At 51.7% G+C, this 15,459-nt stretch overlaps 1 protein-coding gene across 1 annotated transcript in view; it reads right to left on the bottom strand.

The window, feature by feature from the left end:
- The window catches only part of CIMIP4 (ciliary microtubule inner protein 4), a 33,573-nt gene that overhangs the window by 16,246 nt on the left and 1,868 nt on the right, over positions 1 to 15,459 (bottom strand). Inside the window, exons 2-4 of the mRNA XM_075320837.1 lie at positions 12,782 to 13,053; positions 12,554 to 12,701; positions 8,358 to 8,477 (exon numbers count right to left, since the gene is read on the bottom strand). Coding sequence (XP_075176952.1) covers positions 8,358 to 8,477; positions 12,554 to 12,701; positions 12,782 to 13,053 — 540 coding nt within the window. The remainder of the gene's footprint in view (positions 1 to 8,357; positions 8,478 to 12,553; positions 12,702 to 12,781; positions 13,054 to 15,459) is intronic.

The following is a 15,459-nucleotide window of genomic DNA, read 5'->3' as shown; positions in this document are numbered from 1 at the left end:
AAAGGACCGTGGACGGGCGGTGGCCCGGCGGTACCGGACCGGTATACAAGGAGAAGCCAGCACCATTGGCAGGGGCCTTTCGGATCCCGGCAAGGCTAGGAGTCGCCGTGAATTTGGCAAATCCGTCAGTGAAGGGGACCTCCGGGTCTCCAAACAACTAAGTCCCGATTGAAGGCAACCGTTCAACCGTATGAGAGAGACACCGCCATCGCCAAGGCACCAGTTTCTCAGGGCCAGCGCCTGCGGGCAAAGAGGGGCTCCTCCGGCCCATATCCAAGTCGGGGAGCGGGTAACCGGTGGTAACCCATCGCTACCAACATTACACAAGGTGCAGGGAAAGAGACAGTCACCGTTAACTACCGGGGAAAAGCAACAGCAGCCGTCCGTGGGAACCGTCTTTCCAGCCATGTGTTTTACCGAGAACTGTGTCACCGTCTCAGGCTGAGTGAGTACCACTGTGCCGTGAGGCACAGCGCTGTCCCCGCGACCCTGCACCTCACCAGGCCCCGCACCCGGCCTGCCATCCCTCATCCTCCACCCCATCACTGGGCCCCGGGACAACCAACCCCTACCCACGGAGGGGAGAACTAACAACTCTGCTGCTCCCTGTCACCGCTCCCGGGATCCCCATACAGAGCAGCGGTGGTGTCCACACAATCACCACAACCGTGGGTGGCGTCACGGACAATAAATCCCCAAAACCAAACCCCTTTTCACTCACGGGTGAGGAGCGCCGCTCGAGTCCCCGGAATCCGGCCCATCGCTCGAGCCACCGAGCAGCGGAGGCCGCAGCAGCTGCGGCAGCCAAACCCGAGCAGTGGGAGAGCGCAGCGTCCCCTCCTCCGCCCGCGACAACTTGGCGTCACGAACAGGATCTTACCGCTCTGCCGTCTGGTAGAGGTGCGCCTTGTTACCGCCGGAGGTGTCCGGCCGAAAAATTTCAGAAGCCACCATCTTTGGCGCGAAAAGTTCCCGCTCGAGCGTCTCCTCGAGTAGTGGAGGCGCGAAGGCCAAAACCCCGCCCCGAGAGAGGAGGAGCCGGAAAGAGGCTAAGGGGGACGAAATGGCGACTGGTCGCGTGTAGCTCGCGGCTATACAGATAGGGACGCCGAGACCCCATGATCCGCCGACCCCTGCAAAGAATGTCCGCTCCACCAAGCTATGCGGAGGCTACAGAGCCGGTGCCCGGGACAGCGGCATGGCTGAGGGCCTGAACGGCAGGGATCTGCCGACACTACCGGAGACAGATCTGCAGGCTGATGGAGCAGTGGACCGCGGAGGTGGAGGAAGTAGCTGCAGTTGCACGGGTGTATGGAATGGAGGCCATGATGGAGGAGCTAGTGAGTGACCCACGCCCCTGTGTCCCCGAGGGACCGGCCGTTGCGGCTGAGGGACCCGGTCTACCTCTGGCCCCCATGCTGCCTCCGTCCTCCTTGCCCGTGCACCGCACTGCGCCTGGCCCGTCGGGTGTACACCCCTTCGTAACAGTGGCCGAGAGAGTGGCGAGCCTGGAAGCTGCGGCAGCTGGCGGCAACCCGCCTGGCGCAGGGATGGACGATAGTGATTCCGGGCCTGACACCGAGCCCGTTTCGGAAGAGGATGAAGGAGTCGTCGCTCTGCATGGCATGGAGGCCACATACATCCCCCGGAGTGGAAATAACGGGTATCGGGTGGCCCTTCCTCGCCGCGCTTGCTATGCGCTGGAGGGGCTGGTGCCCGTGTTCTTCCACCCAGAGCCGGGTGGGGAGGACAAAAGTGCACAGTAAGGGCAACCACAAACTTGTGGAATGTAAATAATAATGTTGTTGCAGCTTCCACCGTTGCCGCCTCCGGAGAGGCAGAATGGAGGGAGGGCCCGCAGTGGAGCAGGCTGGGGCCCAGCCACCACAGGAACCGGTGGCTACCCTCTGGGGGTTCCAGGGGCTCCCCATGGACGTGGGTCCCCTGGAAAGGACAGATCCCGCTCGGGTACCTTGGTGCAGGACTGGGGTCAAGGGGTGCTGCCTGTTTCTTAGGGGCAGCATCAGGGCCAGGTTACTTGGGTGGGTGAGAGCGGAAGCCGTAACCGTTAACCGTTTAAAACCGTTTGCAACGTTTAAGAAAGGTGCCTCCCGTTGTGGGATGATGTTCTTCTACTTGTATGTGTTTTCATCTTTTTTCAGAAAAATAAAACCGGTGTTGGACGGGCAGCCCGCGGACGGTCTGCATTTTGCTAAGGGGGAATGTGACGCCCTGGGCAAGCCAGGGGTCACAGGTACTAACATCACCACACCCTACACCCCGGTTAGGTACACCTAAGCTAGACCAGAAATCCTTGTTGCCTTCCTCCAAGGGCTGATGTCCACACCAGGGGGTGGGCCAGGCGGTTGGCTCCGCCCACCAAGGAGTTCACAGTCCTGGAGGAGGGAAAACACTGGCAGATAGAGTTTGGAGGAGGAAGTGGAAGGAGGAAAGGAGTGGAGAGGAGAAAAGTGACAGAAGTAGAGCCTGAAGTTGGTCCGGGTGTGTGCCCCGGACAGAAACAGCAAGGTTAGCAGACGGCGGTGACCGTCTGCAGTGGAGGCTGATCGGAGGTTGCCGAAAGGACCGTGGACGGGCGGTGGCCCGGCGGTACCGGACCGGTATACAAGGAGAAGCCAGCACCATTGGCAGGGGCCTTTCGGATCCCGGCAATGCTAGGAGTCGCCGTGAATTTGCCAAATCCGTCAGTGAAGGGGACCTCCGGGTCTCCAAACAACTAAGTCCCGATTGAAGGCAACCGTTCAACCGTATGAGAGAGACACCGCCACCGCCAAGGCACCAGTTTCTCAGGGCCAGCGCCTGCGGGCAAAGAGGGGCTACTCCGGCCCATATCCAAGTCGGGGAGCGGGTAACCAGTGGGAACCCATCGCTACCAACATTACACAAGGTGCAGGGAAAGAGACAGTCACCGTTAACTACCGGGGAAAAGCAACAGCAGCCGTCTGTGGGAACCGTCTTTCCAGCCATGTGTTTTACCGAGAACTGTGTCACCGTCTCAGGCTGAGTGAGTACCACTGTGCCGTGAGGCACAGCGCTGCCCCCACGACCCTGCACCTCACCAGGCCCCGCACCCGGCCTGCCATCCCTCATCCTCCACCCCATCACTGGGCCCCGGGACAACCAACCCCTACCCACGGAGGGGAGAACTAACAACTCTGCTGCTCCCTGTCACCGCTCCCGGGATCCCCATACAGAGCAGCGGTGGTGTCCACACAATCACCACAACCGTGGGTGGCGTCACGGACAATAAATCCCCAAAACCAAACCCCTTTTCACTCACGGGTGAGGAGCGCCGCTCGAGTCCCCGGGATCCGGTCCATCGCTCGAGCCACCGATCGAGCCACCGAGCAGCGGAGGCCGCAGCAGTAGCGGCAGCCGGACCCAAGCAGTGGGAGACCGCAGCGTCCCCTCCTCCGCCCGCGACAAATGTGTGCAGGAAGTGATTAGTGAGTCAAGCGGCAGGAGCTTAAGGATATAGCAGGGCCCACTGCCAGGGCCTGCCTAGCAAGGGGGTACCCCCCCAGGTGTCAAGACCTCACCCAGCGAACGGGCGTCAGGTCGACCTCGGACCCGTGGAAAGTTGGGACTCAGAGACCCCAGCGGGACCTTTTATTGGCCAGGAGCAGATGTGCGACCAGACGGGGGCACGAGTGAGACACGGTAGCCACACAGAAGGGATTTCGGGGGAAGAGATAAAAGGGACTTAGCTGCTGGAGGACAGCACCCAGGGCAAATTGGCCTGAAGCGGAGTTTTCCCCCCGAGTTTAGTTGGAAGCAGCACAAGCGGTCCCAGGGACCTGAAATACGGAGTCAGAGTGTGCCACAATAAAGGAGTTCCAGTTGCTTTTTACTAGAGACTGTCGTGTGATTATTGCCGCCCTTCCCCCGTCTAAGACGAGGAGACATCAAGGAGAAATGGAGGCGATCCCAAAGGTAATGGCTGATGCCTACGGTTCAAATGGAAGCCGCACACGCACATTCACAATATCTGAAGCAGGGGAACAAACTGGCGGCCATCACCTGACTCCCCTCTTCATATACACCATTATAGTCAGTGGCACCGTCGGCGCATATAACTGAATCGTATTTTGTGGAGGGTTCAGATGGAAGCTCCAACGGGACCACCTAATGGGGATTGGCCGCACATCCAGCTGAAATGCATTACGATGCAGAGCCCCATTGGATCCCTGTACTGCGATACAGCCAAACAGAAGCCGGCAGCTTTCATCTGTGTCCCAGTGACTGAGGTGGGCGCATGGCAATGATTTCATGAGTTGCAACAGCACCGACACCAATGAAAGCTGTCGGCCACTGTGTGCTGGCTACACAGGAGGACGCTGCACGACGTGGGAGCCAAGAAGGGTGAGTACAATGTTGTTGATTTTTTTTTGCATTAGACAGAATGGAGACATATTTACCAGGATTCGGAAATATATACCAGTAGGGGGCAGTAGATACCAGGAAAGGGACAGTATATACCAGAAGTAGGACAATATATACCAGGAGGGTCCCAGCAGGGGGACAGTACACACCAGCAGAGCCCCAGGAGGGGTACCGCAGATACCAGGAGGGCCCCAGGAGGGGGACAGTAGATACCAGAAGGGCCCCAGGAGAGGGACAGTAGATACCAGGAGGGGCCCAGGATGGTGGCATATATACCAGGATAGAAACATATATGCCAGGATAGGTTTATATATATACCAGGATGTGGGCTAGAAGGGGGAACATATATACTAAGATGGACACATACTGTATATATCAGGATGGGGGGCATATATACCAGATTGGTTGACATATTTACCAGGAAGAAGCCCAGGATGGGGGACATTAGAACAGGATGGGAAGACATTACTACAAAATGGGGGGGGGCAATTCATATGTCCTTATATGATTTAGAAAGCTAAATGTATACATACATATACATACATCTGAGCAACATAAGGGGGGATGCAGGTCCAAATTTTGCACCAGGGCCTATCGAACTCCAGCAATGCAACTGCTAAAAGGGCTCATAATTCTGCATACCTCCCAACTTTTAAAGAAGGAAAAGAGGGACAAAGTTTGTGGCGCGCATAGCGCGCCGCGGCAAATTTTTAGGCCACGCCCCCTAACCACACCCATTTCACAGTCACGCCCATATCCACTCCCCATCCACACCCATTCAGCACAAACACGCAGGCAGCCGGCGGGCCTCCAGCACGGACACGCAGGCAGCCGGCAGGCCTCCAGCACGGACACGCAGGCAGCCGGCGGGCCTCCAGCACGGACACGCAGGCAGCCGGCGGGCCTCCAGCACGGACACGCAGGCAGCCGGCGGGCCTCCAGCACGGACACGCAGGCAGCCGGCGGGCCTCCAGCACGGACATGCAGGCAGCCGGCGGGCCTCCAGCACGGACACGCAGGCAGCCACAGTGAGGCGGCCGGTCGCCTTCACAGACAGGCGGCCGGCCGCCTTCACAGACAGGCGGCGGGCCGCCCGCACAGAGAGGCGGCCAGCCGCCCGCAGAGAGAGGCGGCCGGCCGCCCGCACAATGAGGCGGCGGGCCGCCCGCACAGACAGGCGGCGGGGGGCGCCCGCACAGACAGGCGGCAGGGGGGCGCCCGCACAGACAGGCAGCAGGGGGGCGCCCGCACAGACAGGCGGCCGGCCGACCGCACAGACAGGCGGCCGGCCGACCGCACAGACAGGCGGCCGGCCGACCGCACAGACAGGCGGCCGGCCGACCGCACAGACAGGCGGCCGGCCGACCGCACAGACAGGCGGCCGGCCGACCGCACAGACAGGCGGCCGGCCGACCGCACAGACAGGCGGCCGGCCGACCGCACAGACAGGCGGCCGGCCGACCGCACAGACAGGCTCCGGCCGGGGGTGAGGGGGGAGGGAGGGAAATCAGCGCTGGGGAGATTAGTTTACTGTACCAGCAGCAGCACAGGCAGCGCTCCTCTCTATGCCACGTCTACTAGGATGGTAGGAGGGAAAAGCAGGGAGGCGGAGAGAGAGTGGGTGGGCGGAGCCCGGGAGCCGGCCGTCCCGCCCGTGGCAACGGGACAAACAACGTAAAGCGTGAAAGTCCCGCTGTATCCGGGACGGTTGGGAGGTATGCAGCATGTTAGAATGTGTACATAAGATCCCGCTGGTGGTGGCCGCAGCTTATAGGCCCCAAATCTGGTGACAGGTTCCCTTTAAAGTGAACCTGTCAGGTGCAATATGCACTCAGAGCCAGGAGCAGTTCTGGGTGTATATTGCTAATCCCTGCCTAACCGTCCCTGTATACACTAGCATAGATAAAGAGATCAAGAACAAATATTTTTAAAGATCTTATATCTTATGCTAATGAGCGCGGGGACTAGTCACAAGGGCGTTACTTCACTTGGCTAGTCGGCTCGCATAGCATGTTAGCATGTTATTACGCCCCTGTGTGAGTACTAACACGCTATATGAGCCGACTAGCCAAGTGAAGTAACGCCCTTGGGACTAGTCCCCGCGCTAATTAGCATAAGATATAAGCTCTTTAAAAATACTTTTTCTATAGATGCCTTTATCTATGCTAGTGTATACAGGGACAGTTAGGGAGGGATTAGCAATATACACCCAGAACTGCTCCTGGCTCTGAGTGCAGATTGCACCTGATAGGTTCCCTTTAAAGGGAAACTGTCACCAGAAATTTAGCAAAAAAAATAAAAGATTCCCCTCTGCAGCTCCTGGGATGAATTCTGGAAAGGTTCCTGTTGCTATTGTGCCCCCTTTGAGACCTAAAATAATACTTTATGAAGTCTTACCTTTTTGTATGCAAATCTGTTTTTATGGTCACGGGGGCGGGCTGCCTGGCGTCCGTTATTCCCCCTCCTGCCGTTGTACGCCGTCCCCCATTGCTCATTTCCATACATGAGGACGCCTTCCTCATGTAACTGTCCTCCTGAAGTTTTGTGCATGCCCAGTGCCACTCTCGCGGGAGTGAGCACTGTGCAAAGTGTGAACGCTTTTGAGGTGATTGCGCAGGCGCGAGATTATGGGCGGCGCTGTGATTGTCATCAGCAGCGTCATCCAAGTACCCGCCCATAATCTCGTGCCCGCGCTTCTCACTCTGCCTCCACCGTTATGCGCAAGCACTGGCCATATGAACCACGTTACCTATTACCATGGGCGCGAGATTATGGGCGGCACTGTGATTGTCATCAGCAAAGTCATCCAAGTACCCGCCCATAATCTCGTGCAAGCAGTAATAGGTAACATGGTTCATATGGCCAGCACTTGCGCATAACGGTGGAGTCAGAGGGAAAAGTGCGGGCACGAGATTATGGGCGGGTACTTGGTTAACGCTGCTGATGACAATCACAGCGCCGCCCATAATCTCGTGCCTGCGCAATCACCTGAAAAAGCGTTCACATGCGCAAAACTTCGGGAGGACAGTTACATGAGGAAGGCGTCCTTGTGTATGTAAATGAGCAATGGGGGACTGCGTAAAGCGGCAGGAGGGGGAATAACGGACGCCAGACAGCCCGCCCCCGTGACCATAAAAACACATTTGCATACAAAAAGGTAAGACTTCATAAAGTATTTTTGTAGGTCTCAAAGGGGGCACAATAACAACAGGAACCTTTCTAGAAGCAGCCCAGGAGCTGCAGAGGGGAATCTTTTATTTTTATTGTGAAATTTCTGCTGACATGTTCCCTTTAACTGGTAGGGCAGCCAGGATAAAGCAGAGCTGAAGCTGTTGGGAAGCTAGGACCCAGCAGCTCCACAGGCAGGAGACCACTGATCGGTAAGCTAATAGAAGCCTGCAGATGTCACTCTGCATAGGTGGTTATTGTCACTGCTATCTGCAGGAGAGAGAAGTGCTGATTGCATGGTCTCTTCAGCTTCCTGACTCCCCGTGTGTCTGCAGCAGTGAGAAGCCGCACACGGGGAGTCAGAGAACAGCTGCAGACAAACGCAGGCTCCGGGACTGGGGGGGGTCGGCTCTGGTGCAGGTGGGGTCGCTCTGCTGCAGGGGGGTCGCTCTGCTGCAGGGGGTGATTCATACCTCAGCAGCAGTCACAGGAGTAGGTGCGCGCTCGGCTCTGTAATGAATAGAAGGGAGAAACAGCGAGGCAGGGCTACAGTGGGTGGGTGGAGCCGGGACAAACAGCCTCACGGGCGGGACCCGGGATCAAAGGCTCAGAAGAGGGACTGTCCCGCTGTATCCGGGACGGTTGGGAGGTATGATTCTGTCTAATGCACAGATGGGTTTGTGTGCTATCATGGCCCCTGACATTTTTGGGGGCCCAGGAGCTTCAGGCTATGCCTCTGGGTATGAACGCAAACTCTCTAGGATATTAAATAAAATGATAAATACCTAACTCGTCGGTTTTCCTTCCATGCCAGTGATGATTATTGTATTTTTCCAGCCTTCCCTTTTCATTCACTTCTGCTGTATAGGAGTCTTGCACCAAGCTGTTCTGTTTTATAGGCACCCCTGCAAGACGGGTAAGCTGTGAGATCCGATATATTTCAAGAGCGGAGAAGTGATTGTTCATAGCGAGGAAATTGGAAAGTGGGAACAGAGGCTGATTTAGAATATCAGAGAGCAGAAATAAAACAAGAGACAACAGCTCATACGCTGGCTGACAAGTGGCAGCTTCTCAGACGCCGGCTGACAAGTGACAGCTTCTCATATACCGGGCTGAGAAAATAAATAACATTGCAGTATAAAAAAGTGATAACCGAGCAATGGAAAGCAATAACTCATAATAGGCTCACTGCTCGTTCACTCACTCATTGGACAAAGCATGATTGCCCGTCCTGCTGTTGCACCAAGGCCCTAATGCCTGAGAAAGTCCAAAATGAGAAAATTGATGGCACTTCCTAACAGACAAATGTGAACAGGTGCAAACTGAACATGAAATATACACTAACAAATATACAGCTGCACTTTGAGACACTGGACATGCATTACTGCTAAGGTAATAAATGTAAAAATTGAGAAACGTAGAGCATAAAGGGGCCAGTTTTATGTGAGCCCGACAACCAATGTCAAGGTGTATCGCTGGCTGCTGGGCTGACATAAAACTGGCATGGTTTATGCTCTATGTTTCTCAATTTTTAAATGTATTTCCTTACCTAAGCTGAGGGCAGAGCAATATACTATAATGCGCAGGCGCGAGAAAAGGTCAAAGATGGCCCACGCATGCGCACTACAGTACAGGCAGATCAAAGTGCCCATGTGCAGGAGCGCAATAGAGGCCTCTCTGTGAATGATGCAGGACACATCATGCACACGGGGCTGGGCAGGAGGACAGCAATTACACAAGATGGAGCAAGCGCCGGACTGGGAGCAGCGACACCCATCACACTGGACCGCCCCCTAGGTGAGTATTATAAAGGTCTTTTTTAGTTTATACAGAGAGGCCTAGGCTGTTATATACAGCATTCTGGAATACTGTATATAAGAGCTCACTGGTGGTGGCCGCAGTTCATAAGGGAAAAATCCTGATGACAGGTTCCCTTAATTTCTCTATCTTCTTTGTGCCGCCCCGTGGAAGCAGCCGAGCTGCTCGGATCCGGGTCTCGGTGGCTCGAGGGTCTTTGGACCTGGGGGTCGTGCGGCCTCTCAAATAAAGGGGAGTATTTACAAGGGATTATAGAGTTTGTGACGCCACCCGTGGTGCGCGGTAACTGGGGTGAATACCGCCGCTGCCGTTGGGGAGTACCCGGGGTGATGAAGGGCAGCCAGGTGTTGTAACCCTCCACGGGTAGGGGGGAATGCCCCGGGACTCGGTGCGGGGGTAAGGCCGTGGGATGCAGGGGTCACTCTCGTACTCACTCAGTCCATTAAGCAGACACCGACAACTGGGTAAATCAAGTCTCTGGACACCGCTGCCGCTGATGGGAGCTAGTTCGGGGCCCCGTACCCAATGGTGCTGCCTGGTGACCCGTGAACTGCCTCCGGGCACTAAGTTTACTTCCCTGGTGGTCCCGGTAGTGTAAAACTTGCTGGGTTCCAGTCCCCACTATGGCTAAGTGTGGGAGCTTGCTCTCAGGGCTCACGCTTGGGATTTTCTGGATCGTTTTGGATGGAAAGTACTATCCTCCTCGTTGCGCTAATGCCCCGATTCTGGAGCGATTGGGAATGAATCTTGAAGGCTCCGTTCTCCACAGGTAAATTATCAGGTTGCCTGCAGCTACTCCCCGACCTAGGGTCCACGTACCCCGTCATGCCTCGGTCCCAGCCCGGTGATGGTGCAATGCCACCGGCTGTCCTGCTCGACAGATCCGAGCCCCTTGCCACGATCCCCTGCGACCAGGGTTCCAGCTCTTCTAGCCCCAGACCACCGTCTGCCACCTAGACAATCTCCTTATGGGAGTCCCCGCTCCCGACCTCCTCAGAGCTCCTCACAGCTTGAGGACTACTCTCCAACTCTCCTGCCACACTCTTACTGACTACACTCCTCACCTCTCCTCCCTGACCCCAAGGTAGGCGACTCTATTCCACTCAAGCCACTGGTGTGTCTGGTGGGTGTGGTGCAGGGTGTATCTAGGATTTGATTTGCTGTTGGAGGCAACACCATTTGGTTAGGGACCCATAACCAAGAGGGAGGTGGATACTGCACGGGAGGGTAGATTGTGCAATACCCTGTGACGACCTGATAGTCCAGAGGCGTCACATCTTCATTGTCTTCCTTATGTGTCTCTGCATATGTCGGACTGCCCTCGGAGGACATCAGTGCAGTCTGAGGCTTCGAAGGCACTCATAGACTTGTACGATATACTCTCCCAAACACAGAAATTGTTTTCTGCAGTTGAATCGGTATTAATAGAAATACACTGATCGGCACTGCCCCATAGTGTAACATTGGAGCGAGGGCTATCAGATAGCACTTGTCCGATTTATAAACAAATGTGAGAGAGACCAAAAAGGGATTTCTGGTCAACACATAAACCCCAGTAAACACATAAACCCCAGTATGATCTGGAAAATCTGATTTAAAGTCATGTGACTCAGAAGAGGACTAAAGCAGTGCTGGAAACCAGGGAAGATCAGTGAATATATTAATGCACCTACACACTACAGACATATTTAGAAAGGTTTAGGTGATAGAATCAATCACACAATCACACAGTCTATGTCCCCCCAACCTGTATCTGACAACTGGAACTTACTTGCCTATTTTTAATTCTCCCAATTACCGAAGATACCCAAATACATCAGACAAAAGTTGATGAAAGTGTACAATTGTCTACAAGAACGATGGCTTTAGGCTACCGTCATTGGCTGTATCAAAGTCAAATGTGTTTAAAATTTTTGTCCAATTTTTGGACAATTTTTTTTTTAAATCCATGAACAATCTTTCTCTGAAAGAATAGTCCTAGAAGGATCTCTCATCCTGAATCCATTGTTATTGGGCATGCATGGCCAGTTTGGATGACCATATCAGCCAATGTAGACTAAAATATATGTAGCTGTATCTGCAAAACGATCGTTAAGCTGGCTGTACATGAGATAACTATCTCTCCTCTCTCTCCCATACACTGGAGCACTCATGACTTTTCAATGTTGAACGAGGAGACATTATTGCTAACACGTCTGGCTTTGGCGTTCTCTTCTTTTCCCATTGAACACGAGAGCTATTATTCTGCCGATAGCCATCTCTCCCAACTCCCCCATACACAAGAACGCTTGGCTGGGCCAAGCATTACTGTGATTTCTATGGAACAGATCTGGCAACTGCTTATCTCCCTTGAAAATAAAAGGGTCATTGAATAAAATTGCAATACTTGGTCCTTCTCTCCCAACCTCACCTGTCCCCATACACATCAGATGGTCGGCTGGTGTTGCCGAAGTTGGATAGTTGAACTGACTTTTATCCAATGAATATAGAATCCTTTAAAGCCCACATAAATATAAGAACGAGGTAGTTCAAAACCACCAATTTTGGCAGAATCAGTTGACAATTTCATTTGTATGTGGCCTCTAGACCAGAGTTCCCCAACTCCAGTCCTCAAGGCCTACCAACAGTGCATTTTCAAGATTTCCTTAGCATTGTACAATTGTTGGAATCGTCACATGTGTAGGTGATTAAACTATCACCTGTGCAATACTAAGGAGATCCCGAAAACATGCACTATTGGTGGGTCTTGAGGACTGGATTTGGGGAACTCTGCTCTAGACTATTCTATCGGTGGCTATGAGGATGGTACAGTTGGAATTCGGTAGCCTGATCCTTTTGTTTGTTAAGGACATAAGCTGCTAAGGAGTCAGGAGAGATGGCTGTCAGACAAACACACCAGTCGACAGTCATCAAATGCTTATGACCTTCTCTAGATCAATGGTCATTGAACCTTTCCACAACTTCCATCTAATGTTTATGGAAACCTTTAGTCTTGCATACATGTAGCCTGAAGTTTTCAAAAGCTAGGACTCTTGTAGTCTACATGGATTATTTTGAACAAGCAAAAGAATAAGAAATATCAATCCAGGGTAAGAAATATTTAGAAGATGGCTCGAAAGTAGGGAAAATTTAAGAAGGTAAGCAATACAAGATGGATAAAGACCTGGGAATAGATTACTACGAAGACAATGTCCCAACTCATAATAGATCTTGTGTGGGTAATCTTCCGTGAAACAGGACTCCATTCTCAGTCTGGGTATATAATAATCTTGGTGACACTGTGTCCTCTCCTCACTCAAACATCTTCTTACCTAAGCAGGGCAAGGAGAAAGGCTTTATTGAGCGAGCATGGAGAAGAAGTTTGGAAAATGAATTGCACCATTCATCTTACCTGCTCTGGAGAGACAAGTTGGTCAACCACGCAGCTGCCATATTTATGTCTGATGTTAGCTGGGACCAAATTCCTGGTAAGTTCTTGATAATTGTTTATGTGTGCTGGAGATGTATTACTTCTTCTATCCAAATTTCCATTTTGGCTGCTTGTAGTCCTTTGATTTGCATGGCAAACATTAGCTGAGCTCACTTGAAGCTTCTTAATATAGTGATGGACTCCACGAGAGGGTGCGGATCTTGGGGGAGGTAATGATGGACCACACTTGGTGACTGGAGATAAAAGATAATAGGAGATGCTGAATTCCTTTATGGTATTTTTTACAAATAGTTTTTTTTTACAAGAATTTATCTGGCTGAGGGTTCTAGCACAGTTTTGGGTGTGCTTTTGGTGTGTTTTTCTGCTTTATTTGATTAATAAGTCACATTCTGAGCATTTTTTTAAGCAGAAGCTATTCAAGATGGTCTCAATGCAAAATTTGATTCTTGCAGTTTCACTCCCTTGAGCAAAAAATGCATGTTGCGCTTACTGTAAAAAGAAAAAAACGCAATGAAAAAATCCTGAAAGTCATAAATTTGATGTAAGCAGAAAAAAAGCTGAAAAAAAGTAAAGAAAGAGGCCCTAATGTATCACTTAAAGTACAATAGAAATATGACAATTCTGTTCCATTTAACAAAACTGTGAAAGCAATGTGTTAAAAGCATCGGTATCTAAAAGTCATGTAATGAGTAATGGCGTACATTGCGGCAGCACGTTTTCCATTTTCTGGTGAGTGATGCAACTTTCCTGATGGAGAGCAGAGCAATAATAAACATGTCTGGAATAATAAAATGCTATTCTGTACTGAGATTACTGTAGTTTAATGGATTCTGCACGTATGTTACCATTTTTACCGGCTACATTGGAAGAGGGGGGCTAAGACACAAAAAATAGTGTTGTGGAGGAGGATAGTCTACACACTGTTATCATTTTGGTTATATTTTGCATGCAATTTGATTCCATAGATAGGGATTAGTGATGGCCGAGCGTGCTCGGCGCTGCTCGATAGTCGGTTGAGAATTGGGGTGCTCAGCATGCTCGTTACTCGGCTGAGTATCGCGGGTGCTCGAGCGCCATGCTCCAGTCCCAGCCCCGCATGTTTTGCTGTTGTTAGACATCCAATAAACTTGTGGAGATTGCTTCCCATACACAATTCATAATGCCGTAGCCATGTTGGCAAGTGGCATTACTGTGATTGGCCGGTTTGCATAGCGTCATCAGGTCTTATATAGAACCCAGTGATGTGATGCTTGGCACACTGTCCTCTAGAAGCAGTTCAGGGAGAGGTGATCTCGGAGGGAGAGTTTAGATTAGAGCAGGGTTTGTATACTTGCATCCGTTAGTCCATTTCACGTGGCACTAAAGGGTGTTTTTAGACTTGTTTAACCTATTAAATATTTTAATAAAACGTTCTTGTGCCCCACCCATTTTTGATAACTAGCTGTGTTGAAGGGAACCTGTCAGGTCAAAAAAGCGTTCTGACCTACAAGCAGGAGCCTGTGTGAGCTGCTAACCCCTTCCTACCAATCCCTGTGTTGTTATATTGTGTAATATGAAAGTAATAAAATACATTTTATTACTTTAATATTCCCTATGTAAATGAGCAGGGTCTCTAGCCCCATGGGCATCTTATCGCCCTGTGGGCGTCTACATGCTTTCCATGGTATCACGCCCCTGTGGGCATGATACCATGGATTTACATCAGCAACGTGACCATCGTTACTTTAGAATCTCGCGTGCGCGAGCTTACCATTCTTGCCGCCTCATCCTGGTGCTTGCTTCTCGGTTTCTGACGCGCACTACGCATGACAAGAACTGCAGGCGTCTTCTGTGCATGCGCAGTGCGCGTCAGAAGCTGACCAGCGAACACCAGGATGAGGCAGCGAGAATGGTAAGCGCGCACACACACGAGATTCTAAAGTAGCTTCTGTCACGTCGCTGATGTAAATCCATGGTATCACACCCACAGGGGCGTGATACCATGGAAAGCATGTAGACGTCCACAGGGCATTGAGACGTCCATGGGGCTAGAGACCTATGCTATTTACATAGGGAATATGAAAGTAATAAAACGTATTTTTATTACTTTCATATTACACAATATTACAACACAGGGATGGGTAGGAAGGGGTTAGCAGCTCACACAGGCTGCTGCTTGTAGGTCAGAATGCTTTTTTGACCTGACAGGTTCCCTTTAAAGCAGAGAGCTGGGGGCTGGTATTATCAGGCTGGGAACGCCCATGGTTATTTGGCCCTTCCCAGACTAAAAATATCAGCCCACAGCAGCCCCAGAATATGAAGCATAGATATGAGAATGTGGCTCCATAGGTTCTGCTACATTATTGGTGGACGTTGTGTGAACGTCATGGACTATGTTGGAGCTGCGGAGATTTTTTTTAAATAATAAAGTGGTAAACGAGGGAGAGTATCTTGTTTTTTATTCTTTACCTCTCTCTTTTTATGTCTTTCAGGTTCCCTTTTATGGACTACATCAGATTTGGAGGACTACTTCGGATCTTTATGGCTTTTTTTTAATTTTAATAAATTAGTGAACCAGAGTCAGGGAGTATTTTTCTTTAAATAAAATATCTTTGTGTGTGTTTTATTATCTTTAAACAGAATGAGTTAGTAATGGAGAT

The sequence above is a fragment of the Anomaloglossus baeobatrachus genome, chromosome 8, assembly GCF_048569485.1.
Source record: "Anomaloglossus baeobatrachus isolate aAnoBae1 chromosome 8, aAnoBae1.hap1, whole genome shotgun sequence".
NCBI lineage: Eukaryota > Metazoa > Chordata > Amphibia > Anura > Aromobatidae > Anomaloglossus > Anomaloglossus baeobatrachus.
This window is presented reverse-complemented; position numbering and strand designations above follow the sequence as displayed.